The sequence below is a fragment of the Rhipicephalus sanguineus genome, chromosome 1 (assembly GCF_013339695.2).
Source record: "Rhipicephalus sanguineus isolate Rsan-2018 chromosome 1, BIME_Rsan_1.4, whole genome shotgun sequence".
NCBI lineage: Eukaryota > Metazoa > Arthropoda > Arachnida > Ixodida > Ixodidae > Rhipicephalus > Rhipicephalus sanguineus.
Genome location: NC_051176.1, coordinates 178,098,791 through 178,116,409, shown reverse-complemented (window position 1 = coordinate 178,116,409; position 17,619 = coordinate 178,098,791). Strand labels below are relative to the sequence as shown.

General features: G+C 44.6%; 1 protein-coding gene across 4 annotated transcripts in view; it reads left to right on the top strand.

Annotated features, from left to right (window-relative positions):
- LOC119403119 (protein virilizer homolog) overlaps positions 1-17,619 on the top strand; it is a 288,697-nt gene that overhangs the window by 222,703 nt on the left and 48,375 nt on the right. For 3 of the 4 annotated variants that reach the window (XM_049418016.1, XM_049418020.1, XM_049418008.1), the window contains 2 exons: positions 4,724-4,988; positions 11,153-11,188. In XM_049418016.1, the coding sequence (XP_049273973.1) occupies positions 4,724-4,988; positions 11,153-11,188 (301 nt within the window). The remainder of the gene's footprint in view (positions 1-4,723; positions 4,989-11,152; positions 11,189-17,619) is intronic. The other variant, XM_049418012.1, reaches the window with a different exon arrangement.

The window sequence follows — 17,619 nt, the reverse complement described above, 5'->3', positions numbered from 1 at the left end:
TGCACCTTTCCTCCAGCAACGCTAATTGATAGCGATGCTGCCAGCCCTTCTCGCGATTTGTGAAAGCTATCGTTCTGCTTTTGCAGGAGTTCCTGTAACTATGCTTAACCACCCTTATTTATAGCTTTTCAACTATTTTTGAAGATAACAAGCTGTTACAATGAGATGATGTGGCATTATACATCTTCCCTGTGTTTGTATTGCGCTGTGTGCGCATGCGTCCAAGGTTGCCTGCGCCTGTATCATGGGTGGCTTGTCCCGGCGTCGTTACTCTCTCGGTGCACGAGCCAAGCCAAATCATCGAAAACGTCGCTACACATATGCGCGACTGCGCCGAGTAGCAGTGCGCGTCATTTCTGAGATGAAGTGTAGGTAGCAAAACTATGTCGCTCCAAAATCTTAGCGTCCTGGAAACTGCGTGCACGGTTGCATGAGCGCGCTGAAAAGTTGCTCAAGACGTGCTGACGAGCATGGGATCATTACGTCACGCGAAGGCAGCGCCACTTTAATGCATACTACTCACGCAGGCCTATATGTACATTTTTATGGAGTAATACCTTTTAATATAAAGAAACGAACAATATTTCAATACTAACAAAAAATCGTCGACCGCGTACAGCAATCAACGGTCACGTGGCCGGGTTCATCGGATCATTCATGTTTTTGCTGCCAGAGGTGGCACAGGTCATTTTTCGCGACTTTCAATTAAGAAATAAGAATATAAATCCATCTCTCACGAAAAAAACAGGGTTGGTTTGAGTCAATGCGACGGACAATCTTTCCATCAGTGTAGTCATCTCATTTCATGTTCTGAGCAGTTGTCAGTCCCTTTAAACATGGTACAACTGCTCCATGTTAGAGACATAAATATTTGCATTAGAAAATGTGGGACTGATAACTGCTCCAAAAAACTCATTTGATGCTCTAAAGTGGGGATTTCTGCTCCCAAAGCTGCACCAAAATGGCTTCAGTCAACCATATCACTGTATCTATTAATGTATTCAGCAGCTAAACGAATATTTACTGTCCTCACGCAGCCAGAGCTGAAAAAAAAATGCTGTATGTGAGCCAGATAGCAAAAGTAGAAGTTTGAATTAAAGCTGCTGACAGTGCTTCCCTTGCTTAGTGATTGGCTTCCACACAGTGTTTTTTATTGCCCCTTTTTGTATACAGATATTGACTGTACAATGACAGTGGATACCCACAGAGTGGGTGACCATACAAGCATGCACTTGATTCATATCCTATTCAGTCCATATTCAAAGCTAAAAAATAGAACCTTGATAACTGCAGGAAGTCGAAAAGAGTATTCAAGGATCAATTTACAGGATAAAGAAAAAAGAAGAACTTAGGGTAGCCACTGCTGTTTTGACTGCTTCAGCAAATCACTACTCAGAAAAAGTGGAAGCGTAGTGCGACATCAGTGTAATAGTGCAACCGAGCAGTTTGCAAAGACTGAAGAAAGTAAAACAGCAGAACTGGAGGACATCAGCTAGCCAATACAAGTGATATCTGAGCCACTGCATTAATTCTGTGAAGTTGTGTGCATGTTAAGAACTTAATGTTCAAGACTGGACATTTTATATAATCTTCATATTTCATATGCAACAAAGCCACCCTTATTGTTCTGGAAGCATTGTTATAGCAAAAAATTTCTCCATGGGATGCTGCTCCGCGTCCTTGAAAAACCTTTCACAGGTACTTAAAAGCCCTTGAAAACCCTTTTATTTTCACCTTCAAAACTTGTACGAACCCTGATTTCAGCTTGACATTCAGTTCTTCAGTTCAGTATGTTACATTGTCTAGCAAAATAATACCCCTATTTTTGTTATATTTATGCTAAGATAATTTCTTATGCCCCATTTCTTAACCCTTTGAGGGTCAAATTTTTTCGCGAAATCCAGTCCAAAAATGTTTAATTTTTTTATTGCTGAAATAAATTGTTCAGATGATTCTATTTGAGAAAAAAATTGTCTAAAATTTTTTTTTCGTGACCGTAAAGTGACAAAAAAAAATCATTTTTGTTGTTACATACTCATGGTTTATTCGTAGTAAAATCAAGCAAAATCCTAAAAAAAACTTCACATTTTTTTATAAATAAAAATTATGCATTGTATTAAACAGCTCACAGACATAAAAAGTAAGTGCACCAGAGTACTTTTCCGGTTAAAAATGTTCGTGCTCTAACATAAAAACTTTTCAGATGTCGCTCCTTGATCGTCATCGGAGTCTGAACTCATCAAAAAATCCTCGTCTGACAAACTGAAATCCAATGAATCAGATTCGGATTCGGCACTTGGGGAATAGTCCGTATCGGAAGAATCGCTGCTCGACTCACCGGCAGCAGAGCAACCGGCGCGCGCTTCCATAGCGTAAGCGAACTCCGCCAGTGAGCGCACGGAAGAAAACTCTATGGTTTTTCGCCCGTCCGTAAAGCAAAACAAGTGAAAAAGCTACAGTAATCCTTCGTCTTATCAACAATGAGACTTAGTTTTTCCGAGACCCCAATACAGGAAACACAATCACGGCGGCGGCGTTTGTGTAATTTAGCGCTGCACGGAAACAGATGTAATCGCGCCTCGAGGAGCAATAAATGAGAGAGTAACAAGCGGTCACCCTTTGAGAGATTAGAAACCAAACAGCCATCAGCTTTGTGGGCGCAAGAAGCGAAAACCACCCAAAGGACGAAGCCAAAACCAGCCGGACTGCGTGCATGCGTTCTGATGCGCAACTGAAAGCCACCACGCTGCTTTGGAAAGCAAAAAAAACGAAAGACAGAGAGACATCGGCGCATTAGAAAAATTCCACGTATTCCCGAAGCATGGCAGCACATTCCAAGCAAGAGAAATGATCAAAGAAGGCGCATGTTTGAAACCAACCACTCCGCGGCCGCGCTCGGTTGCGCAAGTGGTAGCTGGCGCGCCATTTTGTGAAGCATAAAAAAAGCAACAACGGAGAGACATCGGCGCATGAAAAAAATTACAGGTATTCCCGAAGCGTGGCAGCACATGCAAAGCGAGAGAAATGATCGAAAAAGGCACGCATTTTAAAAATAAACGCTATGACGTACATGTACGGCGAAAACCCTCAAGGGGTTAAATTTATTCAGGATAAGTTTTCCTTTTCTCTTTTTGCAAAAAAACTGATATGTCACTACTCACCAGGAAAAGGCTGTTGTCGTCACCGTATATATAATTATTTTTATGGCAGCTTGGCGAATATTTACAATATAAATTTTGAAAGGGAAAAATTGTCATCTACTCCTTTGAAGCACAATGCCACAAAGGAAATACATGTGGATTTCTCAAAAGGAAAGCTTCCTAGTTGACGAAAAATTTGTCATAGTCCAGACAAATTTTTACCAATTATCATTTTTTTCATTGACAGAGAGGCTTTCTGAGAAATTCGTATGGATTTCCCTCGTAGCTTCATGCTGCAAGGGCGGATCAAAATTTTTGTGTAGCACGAATACGTTTGAGTAATTATTTAGAATAATTGTTACTTGTTGGCAGTGGTTTCTGAAGTGGGTGTGTGCGAATATTCAAAATTTTAAATACAAATCGACTAGTCCTTGCTATTTGATTTGTATTTTATTCAGAAGAATGAACTGTTTGGCTGTTGTTGAATATTTCTTTCTTTTGAAAAATGTAGAAGCGATGACTGTAAGAAGCAGAAATTCATAACAGCTCAGAGTTTAAAGTAAAAGAAATGTTCCGATAATATGGCTGCAAACATTTAAAAAAATGTAAAATTAGTTGTATTTGAAAATTGGCCTTTCATCTTACAAAATGATGTCTCTCTCAAATACATTAAAGTTGTCATGAACTAGTCCTCGTACATGGTGAAAAAAACACTGGAAAGCAGATGCGGCTGTAAACAGCTTAGCCAAATCTTCCAGTCGTGCACAGCAAGGAGATTTTACAGGCGGAGTGCGAAGTTGCCATTCTCTGCGGAGGGCCATCACACAACAGATTGCTGCAATTAGCCGATAGCTGACATAAACCAAGGGCGGCGTTTGGTTCTTACGCACTTCTTTTACGTGGGGTGCCACCATGTACTGGGTGCCACGCTCTATAGTCTGCTAAAGTTACGCAGTTGCAACACTAGCGCAACTGAAATAACACCTAGAGAGAACAATCGTGTTTCATGACGCCCTTGTTGGGACGAAAGGAGAGAGAAAGCGCTCGCCTAAAGCGTGCGACAAATCCCTGTAACTCCGCTCGTACTTGATGGATTCAAATAATTTTTGCAGTGATTGATTCTTGAGGCAGTGAACTTTGATACTGAGGTCGGTCGATTGTTACTTGGAAAAGTGGTTGAGGACCCCTTCAATATTATTGAGAACTGTGGATGAAACAGGGTGAGCCATCAGAAGAATTAATTTCTGTCATATTGGTTCTGTTTTTCTGTACCTCAGTATGAATAACTGACTGGCTCAACCTTGTTGTCTGGTCCACCATTCAAATTTATCACCAATTATTGATTAAACTTTTAAGGATTTTTTCTGTTAATCTTACAAAAGTGATCTTATAAGGTGGTCAAATACACAATTTTTTGACACGTCGGAGGCACATTTGACAAAGGAGGCGTTAACAAGTATAGCAGGAATATGTGCCTAGGTGTGTTTCTCCTTTTTCAAAGTCAGCATGATGGTATTTTCATTGTGCTCAGGTGCTTCTTTTGGTGGCATGTTTCATTGTGTGCTCATGTAATGTGTTTACAGAGCGCTGGACAAGGAGCAGCTGAGCCTGTGGTTCCTGTTTGAGCGTTTGAGCACGAGCTTCAGCAAGGACAGCTCGGACTTCCTGTCATCGCTGTCAGCATCATTGCAGCTGCTGCGCTCTCTGAGCAGCTTAGAGGGTGTGATGTCTCTTGGGCAGCTTCGCACTTTGCACTTTAATGCCGCAGACATGGCTAATCATTTAGCCTGGGAGAGGAGAAAGGACCCAAACAAGCATCCACTGCAGAATCTTCATGCAATGATAAAGGTGTGTTTGATTTACTTGCTCCCTGTGTCTTATACATAGCTGTGCTCTATTTGGGAAGCTGAACCTACAGGAGCATGCAGAATATACATTTATTAAGTACACCCGTGTTCTTGTTAAATGACAATGGCTCGTTTTGAGTCTCTAGCTGACTCATCCACATGCTCCACAGCGGGTCCACACTTGGTAAATCAATTCTCTAACTTGCGTTAACGCTTCCTTTTCGTCCTATACTTGGCCATATTTCAGGGACTACTATAACTTTCTCTTCGAAAGGCCAGAACTAATTCCGAGCTCAAAATGACATACGAAAAAGCACAGACTGCCGAACGCAAATGTGCACAACTTAAACAACAGAGCGCCGCAGCGCTGTAGTGGAAAATTTTAAATAAATCGAAAACATCATGTCCCACAAAATTTGGAACGTACTTAAACAACTTAGCATTAGGTAATACGTATACGAAGAGACATTTATGTCGAGATGGCACGTTTCGTGGAACCAGAAGCCTTCAGTTTCGGTTTCGGATGCGTCTAGGAGGGGTTGGAAACATGGCCATAACTTTCGAATGGCTGAAGATGACTACATAATTCTTTTTGCTAAATATTCGTGAATAGACAGGGAGCTTGAAAATGTTAAATCCCAAAAAATCAGTTTTTTGAAGAAAAAAAAAAATGTGTTTTTGAAGGTGGTGACCTACCTTAAAGCAAGGACGACGGAAGGTTAAAATCACAACAAACAACAACAATTTATTTAACACTATCAGTCATACAGAAGAGTCAGCCCAGGGACACGGGGCTGCGAGGCTAAGACCATGGTCTTGGGCAGCAGCAATCGGCCAGCGTGGGTGGCAGCAGTGTCCGTCCTTCTTGGCAGCCAAGGCACTTCTCCCCTGGGAAGCATGGAGACTGCCCCCTTTGAAAGCGCGCAGGTGGGCCGCGCGCACCGCCACTGCGCAACACGTGGTGCTATCTTTGGATAGCCGGTGTCTGTGGTTCCCACACATCCCCCCCCCCTCCACCCTCAAAAAGGCGGGGTGGGGACCGAAGGATGGTCCGAGTGTCCAGCCGCAGGGACCCTAAAGTGTAGCAGGAAGGACAAAGAAAAACCAATAAACATTTTCTTCTCAACACCAACAAAAGCATATGCATCCCTTGCAGAACAACAAGGCAAACAGTACATCAGTGTACTTTGGTAGGGCTTACGAATATTTCCTCCTTTCCCAAAAATTTGTGGAAAACGGAACTGGGAAAAGAAATACAAGCACAGGTGAAGGAAATGAGCGTTATCTTCCCAAACCCCTCTTTTCATCGTCACCGAGGACACAGGTTGTACCACTTGCTTGACGGTGTCGGTGACTGGGTGGCCAAGCTCTAGTGAGGAATGTCTGGATCCCCTGCAGCTGCATCTTGTCATGCATAAAAGGGTTTCAGATCCGAGACATGAATAGGGCCACGCACTTGATCAGTCAAGCAACCTTTCAACATGTACGAAAGCCTGGATTTTTGGGTGATTTTATACGGTCCGTCCCTCCTGTTAGCTAGGGAAGCTGCAAAACCTTTTGTGGCATCGCTGAGGGGGTGTGTCTACTTACACCAAGGCCCCAACTTCAAAGCTAATGTTCTGCTGATGCTTATCATACTGTGCTGCCTGTTGTGACGAATTCCCAGGGCGTCGCAGGAATCCGTGAACACCTTGTTGGGGAATTACATCACGTCCGTGGTCAGCTTGGCATGGAATCCGAACCTCGTGAATGTTTCGAGAAGGCAGTCCCACACTTTCTGTGAAGTGGGCCCAGTTAACCGGTGGAACATCGTTCCTTGGCAGCAAGACGACGCGAACCCCTCATCTGGCACCCCACGTTGGGTGCCAGCTGTGGGTATTGGGTTTGCTGTGTCCCGTCCATAGTTAAGGCAAGGACGACGGAGGCTTCAGATCACAACAAGCAACAGCAATTTATTTAACACTACAAGTCGTACGGCAGGGTCAGCACAGGGACACGGGGCAGCGAGGTGAAGACCATGGTCTAGGGCAGTAGCAATTGGCCAGCACGGGTGGCAGCGTCTATCCTTCTTGGCAGCCAAGGCACTTCTCCCCTGGGAAGCGCGCAGACTGCCCCTTTTAAAGGGACACTAAAGGCAAAGATTAAGTCGACGTTGAGTGTTGAAATAGTGGTCCAGAAACCTCTTAGTGCTACTTTTGTGCTTAGGAAGTGCTTATTTTAAAATAAGATCACGTTTTAGTGGTCTGCATCACGTTACCACTCCAAGTCACCCGCCTGAAAGCGGTCTTTCTCACATCAGTGTTGCCGTGCCCAACGTTGCCCGCCTTTACTGCGTGGTGGCGTGCAGTGGCGGCGTACACCATTTGGGCATCCGGCAACATCGCATGCATGCAGCATTTTGTCGAACTTTCTGTCAGAGCGACTTTCACGAGCACGCAAAACACGCGCGGCAGTACGCGATACCGAAACTACCACTGAGACGCGACCACGTGAGCGAAGCAGGGCGCCGGGCGAAGCGCAGTTCGGCGAAAACGGAACGGTTCTTTTTTCTATGAATCAAACAGAAACGAACAAGCAGCATTTTATTACGTCTCTTGGTGCACAGAAGGTTCTTTTTTTATTGTAGCTAGTTCGATTACGAGTGATTAATTGTAGTCGGACTCTCTCATGTCATCGGGATCATTTCCAAAATGTCCCGCTCGTGACGCTCATCGTGTGATACATTTAGCTTAATTTCTCGGTAAGTAGGCCGCTGCTGTTGATAATATTGCCGTTTTAGACGTTGTCATACATTGAGCTTTCACTCTGACATAAATTTTTATTTGCCTTTAGTGTCCCTTTAAAGCGTGCAGGTGGGCCACACGCACCACCACTGCACAACATGTGGCCCTATCTTAGGTATCCTCTGTGCATGGTTCTCACAACCTCTGAGGACCAGGGAAATCTGTTCCACTTATCAGGAGTTCCATTTACTGAATGACAAAGCTAAAGGGCAGATAAAGTACTCTTTTTAGAAAAGCAGTTACATTATTGCATGGAAGAAATAAATTTTATGGCACAGAGGTATGGCCTAGAAGAAATCAATTGCAAAATAACTGGAAGTCAGTCAGCCACTGACTCATATACAGCAACTGAGAGCAAGTAATGAACGATGATCCAGGAGACAAGTTTGCCCCTCATTAATAATGTCTTTTTTTCTTCGTACCTCTATTGGCTGATATCAGCAAAAGCATATAAAAGAGAGATGCGGGGCTCACTATGGCCAGTGTGCAGTGCCTATATAGCCACCCTCTAGCACAACTTCAGTTCTAACAATGAAAGATCAACCAGGGTGAACTGAAAAAGGATGTAAAGAACAGCTGCATACTGCAGTGTCGCCTAAGCAACTGTAGTGGGACTGAAATAGTCTGTTTAGTTTTGTTTCTGGCATGACCCTCGTGACCGGAATAAATGACACAAAGCACATTACTAGAAACAAAACTAAACAGACTACTTCAGTCCCACTGCAGTTGATGTGCTTTGTGTCATTCATTCCGGTCACGAGGGTAGAAGGCAAGGTGCATTCCGCTGAGTCATGCATGTCAAAAGTTAGCAGCAGCTAAAAATGGCTATTTCATGGTAACAAGAACATTTATGTTTAGCTGCTGCTCACTTTTGACATGCAGGAGTGAGGCAGCTGCGCATATTGCCCATTTTTGATATGATTCCGTTTTCCTGTGCCAAGCTGCTCCAAAAGCATAAAGATTGCAAAAATTGCACCGTACTGCTCCAAAACAGCCTCAAAAGCATTAATTTTGATGCCCACGTCAGCTTCAGCGAGGAAAAAAGGCCAAGTTGACCACACGATTTTTCAAGCAGGGCCAAGGATACCAAGAAAATGAGGCGTTCGCAGAACACATAGACACGGCCGAGCGTGTTTCTTCTATGCACCTTTTTAATGAAGGCTTCCAAGGTGCCACCATAATTTCCTCTGGGTTGTTGTAAGTATGCGTGACCCCCCAAAAATGTGCTGCCGTGCCCCCGAGCGTGCTGCTTCTACTCGCTAGGCTGTGTGTTCTGGCGCTACGGTCATGCTACTGTTGCTTATCAAAAACTATTGAGTGGCATGCGTAGCAGGGTGAACTCTTAGGTTCTTTGTTGTGCTTAGCGTGTTCCTCTGGCGCTGCAGTTTTCGTGTCGGCGCTGCCCCGTGTGATCACCTATGCGCGCGTTTGCCGTTGGAGTGTTCATACCGTTACGCCCCATACCATGCACGGGTGAGGCGATTACCTTGTTGCGTCAACACGGCGACAACTAGCTTCCTGAATGCGATGCGTCTCCGCGATGCTCTAGCGGTTTTGCATGAGAAGGCGGCAGTAGACTGATGTGAAGCGAGTTTGTGTTGTCCCCTAAGAAAAGCGTGCAGTACGTGTCCAACGACGCTACACTAGCAGTACCATACGTGCGTGTGCAGTGAGGTTTCTTGGTGCCCGTGCCACGCCTTTGAAGGCGGTCCCATGTGAGGTGACAGCGAACGGTGGTGCAGTGCGCTTTTGTTGTCGCCTGTTAAAAGCGTGTAGTACACTTGATGCTACGCCAATCGTGCGGCTGAGCAGATAGCTGAAGGCACTTATTGTGATGTTCTCCTGACAAAGGAGAGCACTGCCTGTTATGTTCTCCTAACAAAGGTTAACACTGACCTACAAGAAGCACTGGGGAAGCTTGAAAAGCTAAATAAGCAGGCCTACACAAAACCAAAGCAGGGATCTTCTAAATAATATTACTCATCTTAAGGAAAGGCCTCCTGCTATGTAGCTACAATTCCTGTGCAATCACAATCTTTTTTTAAGAAGTGTGATGTTTTTTCTTTCCTTTTTTTCATATTTTTATTAAGTGAACCTAGTTTGCAAAACTTTTTTCAATAATTTTATATGTTACTCGGGTTAGATAGGTCGCACGGTTTGTGAAAAAGTAGTGTAGTTCATACCTGGTGATAATCTGTAAAAAAAACTTTCTACAAAGGCTGTTTCAGTGTTATTAGCTGGTTGAAATATGTACTTGTTCCCCCATGTTGCTACAAATTTGTTTTTAGAGGCTCCTAAGGTGACATATTAAATGGCGCTAACTGCTCCAAAATTGAAAATTTTCTGCTCCAAAAACTGCTCCCAATTCAATTTGAGCCGTTTCTCCTCCGGACATGCACGACTTCGTGGAATGTGCCCTATCTTCTGCCCTCTTGACAGAAAAAAGTAACACAAAGCCTGTGCCCCCCCTCCCCCCCCCCCCCCGTTCCCCTCCTCTTCCTCTGTGTTCATTCTTTTATTGATGTGTTTCCACTTTACTCAGCTGATTTGGCACACCAGCTTATCTCAATATCCACCCGTCTTTCAATACAACAATAAATCCGACAGATAATTAGACCATGGCCTAATTTCTGTTGGCCTAATTGTCTTTCTTTGGCCAGTTGTCTGTTGGATTCATTTGGTCGTGTCTAACACAAAAATGAGCCACTCGAAAAATCCCCCTTCCTTCATTCATATACCTGTAAGTTACATTACTCTAGTCATAATAGAAATAAATATTTTACTCAAGACCCAGGTTCCCTAAGCGAGAAAAAACGAAGCAAGAACTGAACAATCACAAAGTTGCATGGCACATCATTCACTGTTTTAAGCAGGCTTCTTTCACATGTTCTAAAAAATAGATGAAGATACGAACGTTATGAAACCAAGCATTCATGATGTTAATGGCCTTTCTTTTTGTTTTTAATGTGTGCCTTTCAGTTCAGTGCAAAAAGAACTTATTTGCTTCAGTGCCTGTTTTTTGTGTGCATGGGCGTGCATGTGTGCGTGCATGTGTGCTAGCCAAGCATGCACGTGCAATAGTGCATCTTGGCATAGTACCAACATCTTTATGATAAACTTATTTAAATAAATTTCTGGAAAGCATTAGCCTTCAAATATAGGGACCGACACGGGAAGAATGGAATATCGCTATGCCCATTTGAACTAGAGCTGCTAATCTGGACCTTGGCCCTTGTAAGAAATCCTACAACATTTACAGGCTTTTTGTTCTGGCCTATGAGTTAAGGTTTCACGTGTTGGCTATATACTTTAGGAAAAATTAAACTTGTACGGGGAAATTCTAGAACTTCCTAGTGACTTCCTTTTTTGTTTTCCTTTTCAGAAAAAGCTCACGAGGCTGGAAAATTTAAAAGAAGGGGTGAGAATTCTATATGTTTGTTTGCTTCCCTGTACAAAAAAAAATTCAGTAAACTTGCGTTATATATGACATCAGGACAGGACATAGAATTTGGTGTAAGCAGTAGTCATTCCCACATTCTCAGTTCTTTTCCATGTGTGCAGTTTTATTCACAAGGTGAAAATTAGGGACACTAATAATAGTTGAGTAAAGTGCGTTGGTAGCTGGTATGACATTTAAACTGAAATAAAACTGTGCAGGGGACGGAACACAAGTACAAGAAGTAGACATGACGAGTGCAGACTAACAACTGAATTTATTGACAACATCAAACTTCCACTTCTGTCAGTGCACATGTGCACAAGGATTTGTAACAGTATCACACACCATCTTAAAGGCCTTCTATCAACCCAAAAATTCAAGCCTAGATAAATGGAGGGTTCACTAACACACTTATCTGGACGAAGCCTCATGATCACAGACACTTCCAGTATTTGAGCTTACTGCTTAATGTCGAACACTTGGGGTAGATAAAGGGCCATTAAGACGGTGTGTGATACTCTCGCGAATGCTTGTGTACTTGTGCGTTGTCAGAAGTGGAAGTTTGATGATGTCAATAAGTCTAGTTGTTAGTCTGTGCTCGTCCGGTCTACTTCTACTTGTGTTCCATTGCCTGTGCAGTTTTATTTCAGTTTTAATAGTAGTTGGAAAAGATATCTGCGTTGCACAGTTAAACTCCAATATAATGAAGTTTTGGTATCGCTGCAGAGCAAACTCGAGCCAGTAAATTGAAACTACTGCTGGAGCCAAGGGTCGTATGGTTTTTGTAATCACCGTGGGTCAGGTAACAAGGAGGACTAGCCATAGAGGTGGTCGTACTAAACGCAACCTTTCACATACCTTTCAAGCATTTGCAATAGTTCAGGAAGTGAATGTTGCTGACAAGGCCTACAATCGACCTCGCTCAGCGAGGAAAAAGGCCGCCATTTCTTCAGGGATACCACAGAGCTCAATGTCCATGATCCCAAACTTGAAAGAAGCTATTGTGGACTCTGTAGAATAAGATAAAGTCTCAGTGAAGGCAGTCGGAACTAACAGGCGCTTTTACCACAAATTATTATAATTTTTTTTTACAAATGCACTGCTGCAACAAATTTTAAGTAGCCAACTGATTTTTTTTAAGCTGCTCGCTGTTACCAGCTGCACCGCTAGCAGCTCTATAAAATTATGTGGATGTTCTGCGACAAAGCCAACATACACGAATGTTGTTCAATTATTCCACAGCGGTGACAGGATTTGCAATGCCATACCAGATATTGCTCAATTTTTTATGTGATTATAGACCAAACCTCTTTTACTTTAGTGGCCTGCTATGGTTTTCCATGTTGCTTGTTGGTTGCCCTGAGTGGACAGCAAGCGGTTTAGTTCGGTGAACGTGATAGCATCGGCATTGTGCCACCCTGGGCAACACATGAAATTTTGATGACAAGCCACAGCAGCAGAATGGGCACGATAGCTTTGCATAACCCACATTGTTATGATGCACTTTATGTGTTATGGTTTTATGCGTGACCTATAGACACTGTGAAGAGGTTGCCGCCGTTGCCGCATGAAGTCATGGTTGCTTGGTCTCAGGTTCAACAAAAAAGAATGTTTACATTATTGAAATTAGTTTTGAAATTAGTTTTTTTTCCCCATACTACTCTATTATTCAAACATTCTTGCTGCACTTTCCGTGTAAAAATGAATGCTCAGGTGACTATACTTTGCATAAAGAGTAGTTTTTAAACTTAACAATGTTTTAGTACAGCGACGTAAGTAGCGAATTTTGCCGACATTGTTATATCATGGTTTAACTTTATGAGGATCTTTATGGCATGCTGCACTGTGTACATTTCCTCCTTGTGGTTTGAAAAAAGGGGAGTCTAGTGCCACTGTGCTTTGAACGATCCGGTATGAAATGCATGCAATGTAGTTCTGACAACAAAAGACTGTCAATTAGAGATGTTTTCAATAAAAATGGTTTTCTTATGGGGGTTTACTCTATATGCATAATTAATGCTTATATACATCATAATTATGCTGAAATAGTGGGGAGCTTTTCTGTTGAACCCAATGAAATAAGTCTGATAACTCCAACTGCTTAATATCATCACACTTGCTTGATGTTGAAAAATTGGCAATTACATTCGTTGAAGCTGCTCGACTATTTGGTTGGATTCCTGACAAACCAGCTTTAGAACTCATTCATCTGACTCTGTGTTGAAGCTTTGGTCACACATTTATGAACTTAAGCTAATGGCTCTTGAAGGTTAATGCTTTTCGGTGGGCTAGTTGGTTTGTTCGCATTAACGAAAAAGCAGCGCAAGAAGACAGGGATGGAAGGGGCACACATACGAGCGCTTCTGTGTGTGCGCTTGCCGTCCCTGTCTTCTTGCGCTGTTTTTTTTCGTTACAATGCTTGAAGGTTGCAGATAATGCAGTGAAATGTTCAGATGTTCAAATCTCGCAATGTATTGTGAAACATTTGACCGCCCAAAATTTGTATCGTCCCGTCGTGAGCAAAATAAAAAAAAGTTACTGTTTTGCCCGAAGGTCGAAGCAATGAATGCAATAGCAGTAGAGTGGAATGTTATATGTAGTAAGGTGCAGCTAACTCCTTTAGCATCCGATCTAGTGTAACTGTACAGAACGCTGGCATAAGGGATTGCGGTCATTGCAGCGAGCGAAGCAACCTTCGTGCTGTCTATCGCTTCCACGCAAACTAAGTGGTGAGAGCACTGCACGCACAAAGGTATAAGCTGTCTGCTGATCTCTGTAAAGACAGTGCACGTGCAGCTGCGCCCGTTTGAATAAAGAGTTCGGAGTTCCGGCCAGAGCACTGCACGCACAAAGGTATAAGCTCTCTGCTGATCTCTGAATGACAGTGCACATGCAGCTGCGCCCGTTTGAATAAAGAGTTCGGAGTTCCGGCCAGAGCGACGCCCCCCCCCCCCTCCCCCCTCTGGGACTATACTTTGCATAAAGGGTCAGAGTTCCGGCCAGAGCGATGCCCCCCTCTGGGAATACTACTACTCCCCTCCCACACACACACATCTATGGGCCTCTTATGCGATGGACACCCAGTGTGTTTTCACTCTGCTTAGGCCATGATTTTCAGCTGCCCTTGCACACTTTCACTTGCACATAAAACATACAATGTACGGGGTGATGTTATCGATTTGGACATTGTACAGTACCAGCAACAGCAAAAATGTGTCTGGAGTGTCCGTATAATTGCTATCGCATAGTAGGGGAACTTACTGAGGCTGAAAGAATTTGAGAGTGTTTGCAGGTTCTCCAAGCATGAGGCAACACAACCCAACCCGACTGCCCATATCTGACACATCTCCCACACTTGCAATTACAGTAATCCCTCGTTAACTCGAAGCCGTAAAATCCAGGGAAAATTTCGAGATAAGCGGTATTTCGAGTTCAGCAAAACGCCGAAAATGTTTGCCCAGGTCACTGTAAAAGAAAAGCCAGTGCTGCCAGGAAAAGCTCCACTGCACGAGACGGCAACCGTAGTAAAGCACAAGAATTCAGAGCGAAAAAAAAAATTTATTACCGAGGACCAAAAAACTGCGTGATGCTCGCCTGTTTCGCGTTCGCGTTCGGTCCCAGAAAGGCGTTCTCCAGTTGCTCAACACATCGCATGAGCCGTTGGTCGCCACCGCTGCATTCGACCTTGTTGCGGAGCAAGCGCAGCACGTTACGTGTTTCTGTCGTCGTAGGCACTTCTCGGGGCTCTTCCTCGTCTGCATGGTCTTCTGCGTCGTTCACGGCCATCTCAACGATATCGGCGTCCGACAGCATTCCGGTAACGGGGACGTCCGCCTCGTAGAGCGCATACTCCTCAAAGGCCATCTCGCCGTCTTCAGTATCGTTCACGCAGCCAGTTGCCTTGCGCACTTCATTGCACAGCTCATCACAGCCGCTGAATTCTGCGCCAATGTCTTCTTCGATCGATTCGGGGGCGCGAGAAAACCCTGCATGTGCGAAGCAGTTAGCAATCGCCAGCGGGCGTAGTTGGCGCCAGGCTTCGGCCATCAGATTGATTGCACCCAGCAGATCGATTTCATACTTTTTCCCATTGTCGTATGACAGCAGAATTCGGTGCAGCAGGCTCTTCCTGCCGAATTCCTTGGCGATGCACGACTTGCTTCGACCTGCCTTTTCTACTTCCTTGATTAGCTCGACTTTTCTCTCCAACGTCAGAGATTTGCACTGCTTTGGGCGGGACATCGTGGTCGATATTCGGAAGCGTCCGTTGCACACACCACTCACTACTCAGCAAAACTGAACTCAAGATGCGTCGTGCGCAGATCGCGGGGAAAACAAAGAATACCAGCTCGCACATGCAAGGGTTAGGTTGCGTACTGACTGGCCCACGCTTGCACACGCCGCCCACGGCGCATAAGTCGCGCGCAGGTGCGCACATGTGATCACTCCCACGGTTGCTTGACAAGGCTGATAGGAAACGGCTGCGTCCGCGGGAATTTCAAATTCGGCCTTCACGACCGCGTTCGGCACGTATAGTAAGAGCTAAGCGTTCGCATGGAGCCCTCGTTTCCTGTTGGGAGTGGACTTTGCCTTCGGCCCTCCCGGTCAAGATTTCGAGATATCCGCTGTTCCCTCCGGAAAACGTTTCGAGATAAGAGGGGGCAAATACATAGCACCTATGGGAGGTTAATGCACGGCGAAAAAAAGTTTCGACTTAACCGAGATTTCGAGATAAGCGAGTTCGAGTTAACGAGGGTTTACTGTACAAGATTTCCAACAGTAGGTGCACAAGAAGAAAATGCACATCAAGCAGCTAGCCATCATCCTGCCTTCATACCTCCAAGATGGGGCACATGAGCTGCCTTTGCATTCAGCTGGCCCCTCCCCTCCCTCTGCTGCTTTTTGTGTGTAGTTTATCACATGACCTCCGACTTAGGGCTTGGGAAGGTGATGCACATCGAAGCACATGGCTGCTGTCACTCTAGAGGACAACCCAGTGGGCTGTAAATGTCTGGATGGCTGGTGTCGTGCCCTCTCAGACTTCCTACTCTCTTCTCGATACATACCAGGCACAAGGCACTTACCAGGCACTTAGCAGGGCAACCCATGAGAGATTGCGCAGCATTATGATGTAGCTGATTGGATGGTGACCTGGTGATTATAGGCAATTGGTATCCTATGGTGCTGGCCACTTCACTGGATCTGCCACAGTGGTGGCCATGGTGAACATATGGCCTACAGTGACCTACGAATGCATTTGGAGTAGCTGATGTTTTGCGCATGGTGCACAATGTGTTTCAGCCATGGAATATTGTGATCCATATCATCGGGGCGTTTGCTGTAGTCATGTCCAAGCCCATGCCTAATGACTATCGATATAATGTGGGGCAAAGAAATGGGAGTGTAGTATGTGGAATCATACATAAGGGGTATTGGAAACACTCTGGGCATTTCATTAACGATTGTTTCCAGTGTGCACTATTGCACAGTCCTGACTGCCAGTTAGTTCAGGAGCTCACATTTGACCAGCCACACTTTTGCTGCTGCATACCATATTTACTCGAATCTTGGCTGCCCCGATTGCAGGCCGACCCCCGAAATTCGCAAGGCCAAAAAAAGAAAAAAAAAAGAAAACAATACAACTCACCTCGAATGCAGGCTGAAGGAAAACAAAACAAAAAGTGCCTTTTCATCAGCAAAAAACCCAGCATTGTTATTGCATAAGCGCATACTCCATATGCACGTAGGCGTAAAGTTTATTCGTCGTCATCAGCTTCATCCGCAACATCGCTGTCCTCTTTGTTGCTGAGTTCATCCCAGAGGGCATCATCCTCGCTTCCGTCCATCGCGTTTGAAATACAACACTTTTTGAAAGCTCTATTGATTGTTTCATCCGGAATTTTGTGCCACGCCGCGGTGATCCAGTTCGCCAGCTGGCCGAGCGAAGCACGCTTAATGCGCCCATTTGAAGTGAGCTGATGTTCTTCCGACGTCAGCCAGTCTGTATAGTGCTTGCGAAGCCTATCTTATTAATGGCGACGTCAAGCGGTTGGAGTTGGCTAGTCATGCCACCAGGGGTTATGGTGATGTCTGTCCCAGCACGAGAAAGTGTGGTCTTCACGCTGTCAGTCAGATGGCTGCAGTAGGAGTCGAGGATTAGAAGTGGCTGCTTGAACAATGCAGCCCCTGGACAGCGTTCCCAAACCGTTTTCACCCAGTCTTCCATCAAGCCGCTGGACATCTAACCTTTGTCGTGGACGCGCGCAATATTTCTGGGGAACTTTTCGCCCAGTGGTAGAGTCTTGCGCTTGAATATTACGTATAGAGGGAGTTTTCGTTCATCGGTGGTGCAGCGCAACATTACTGTCATTCGCTGCTTTTCATAACCCGCCGTTCTAAGTTTGACTTCC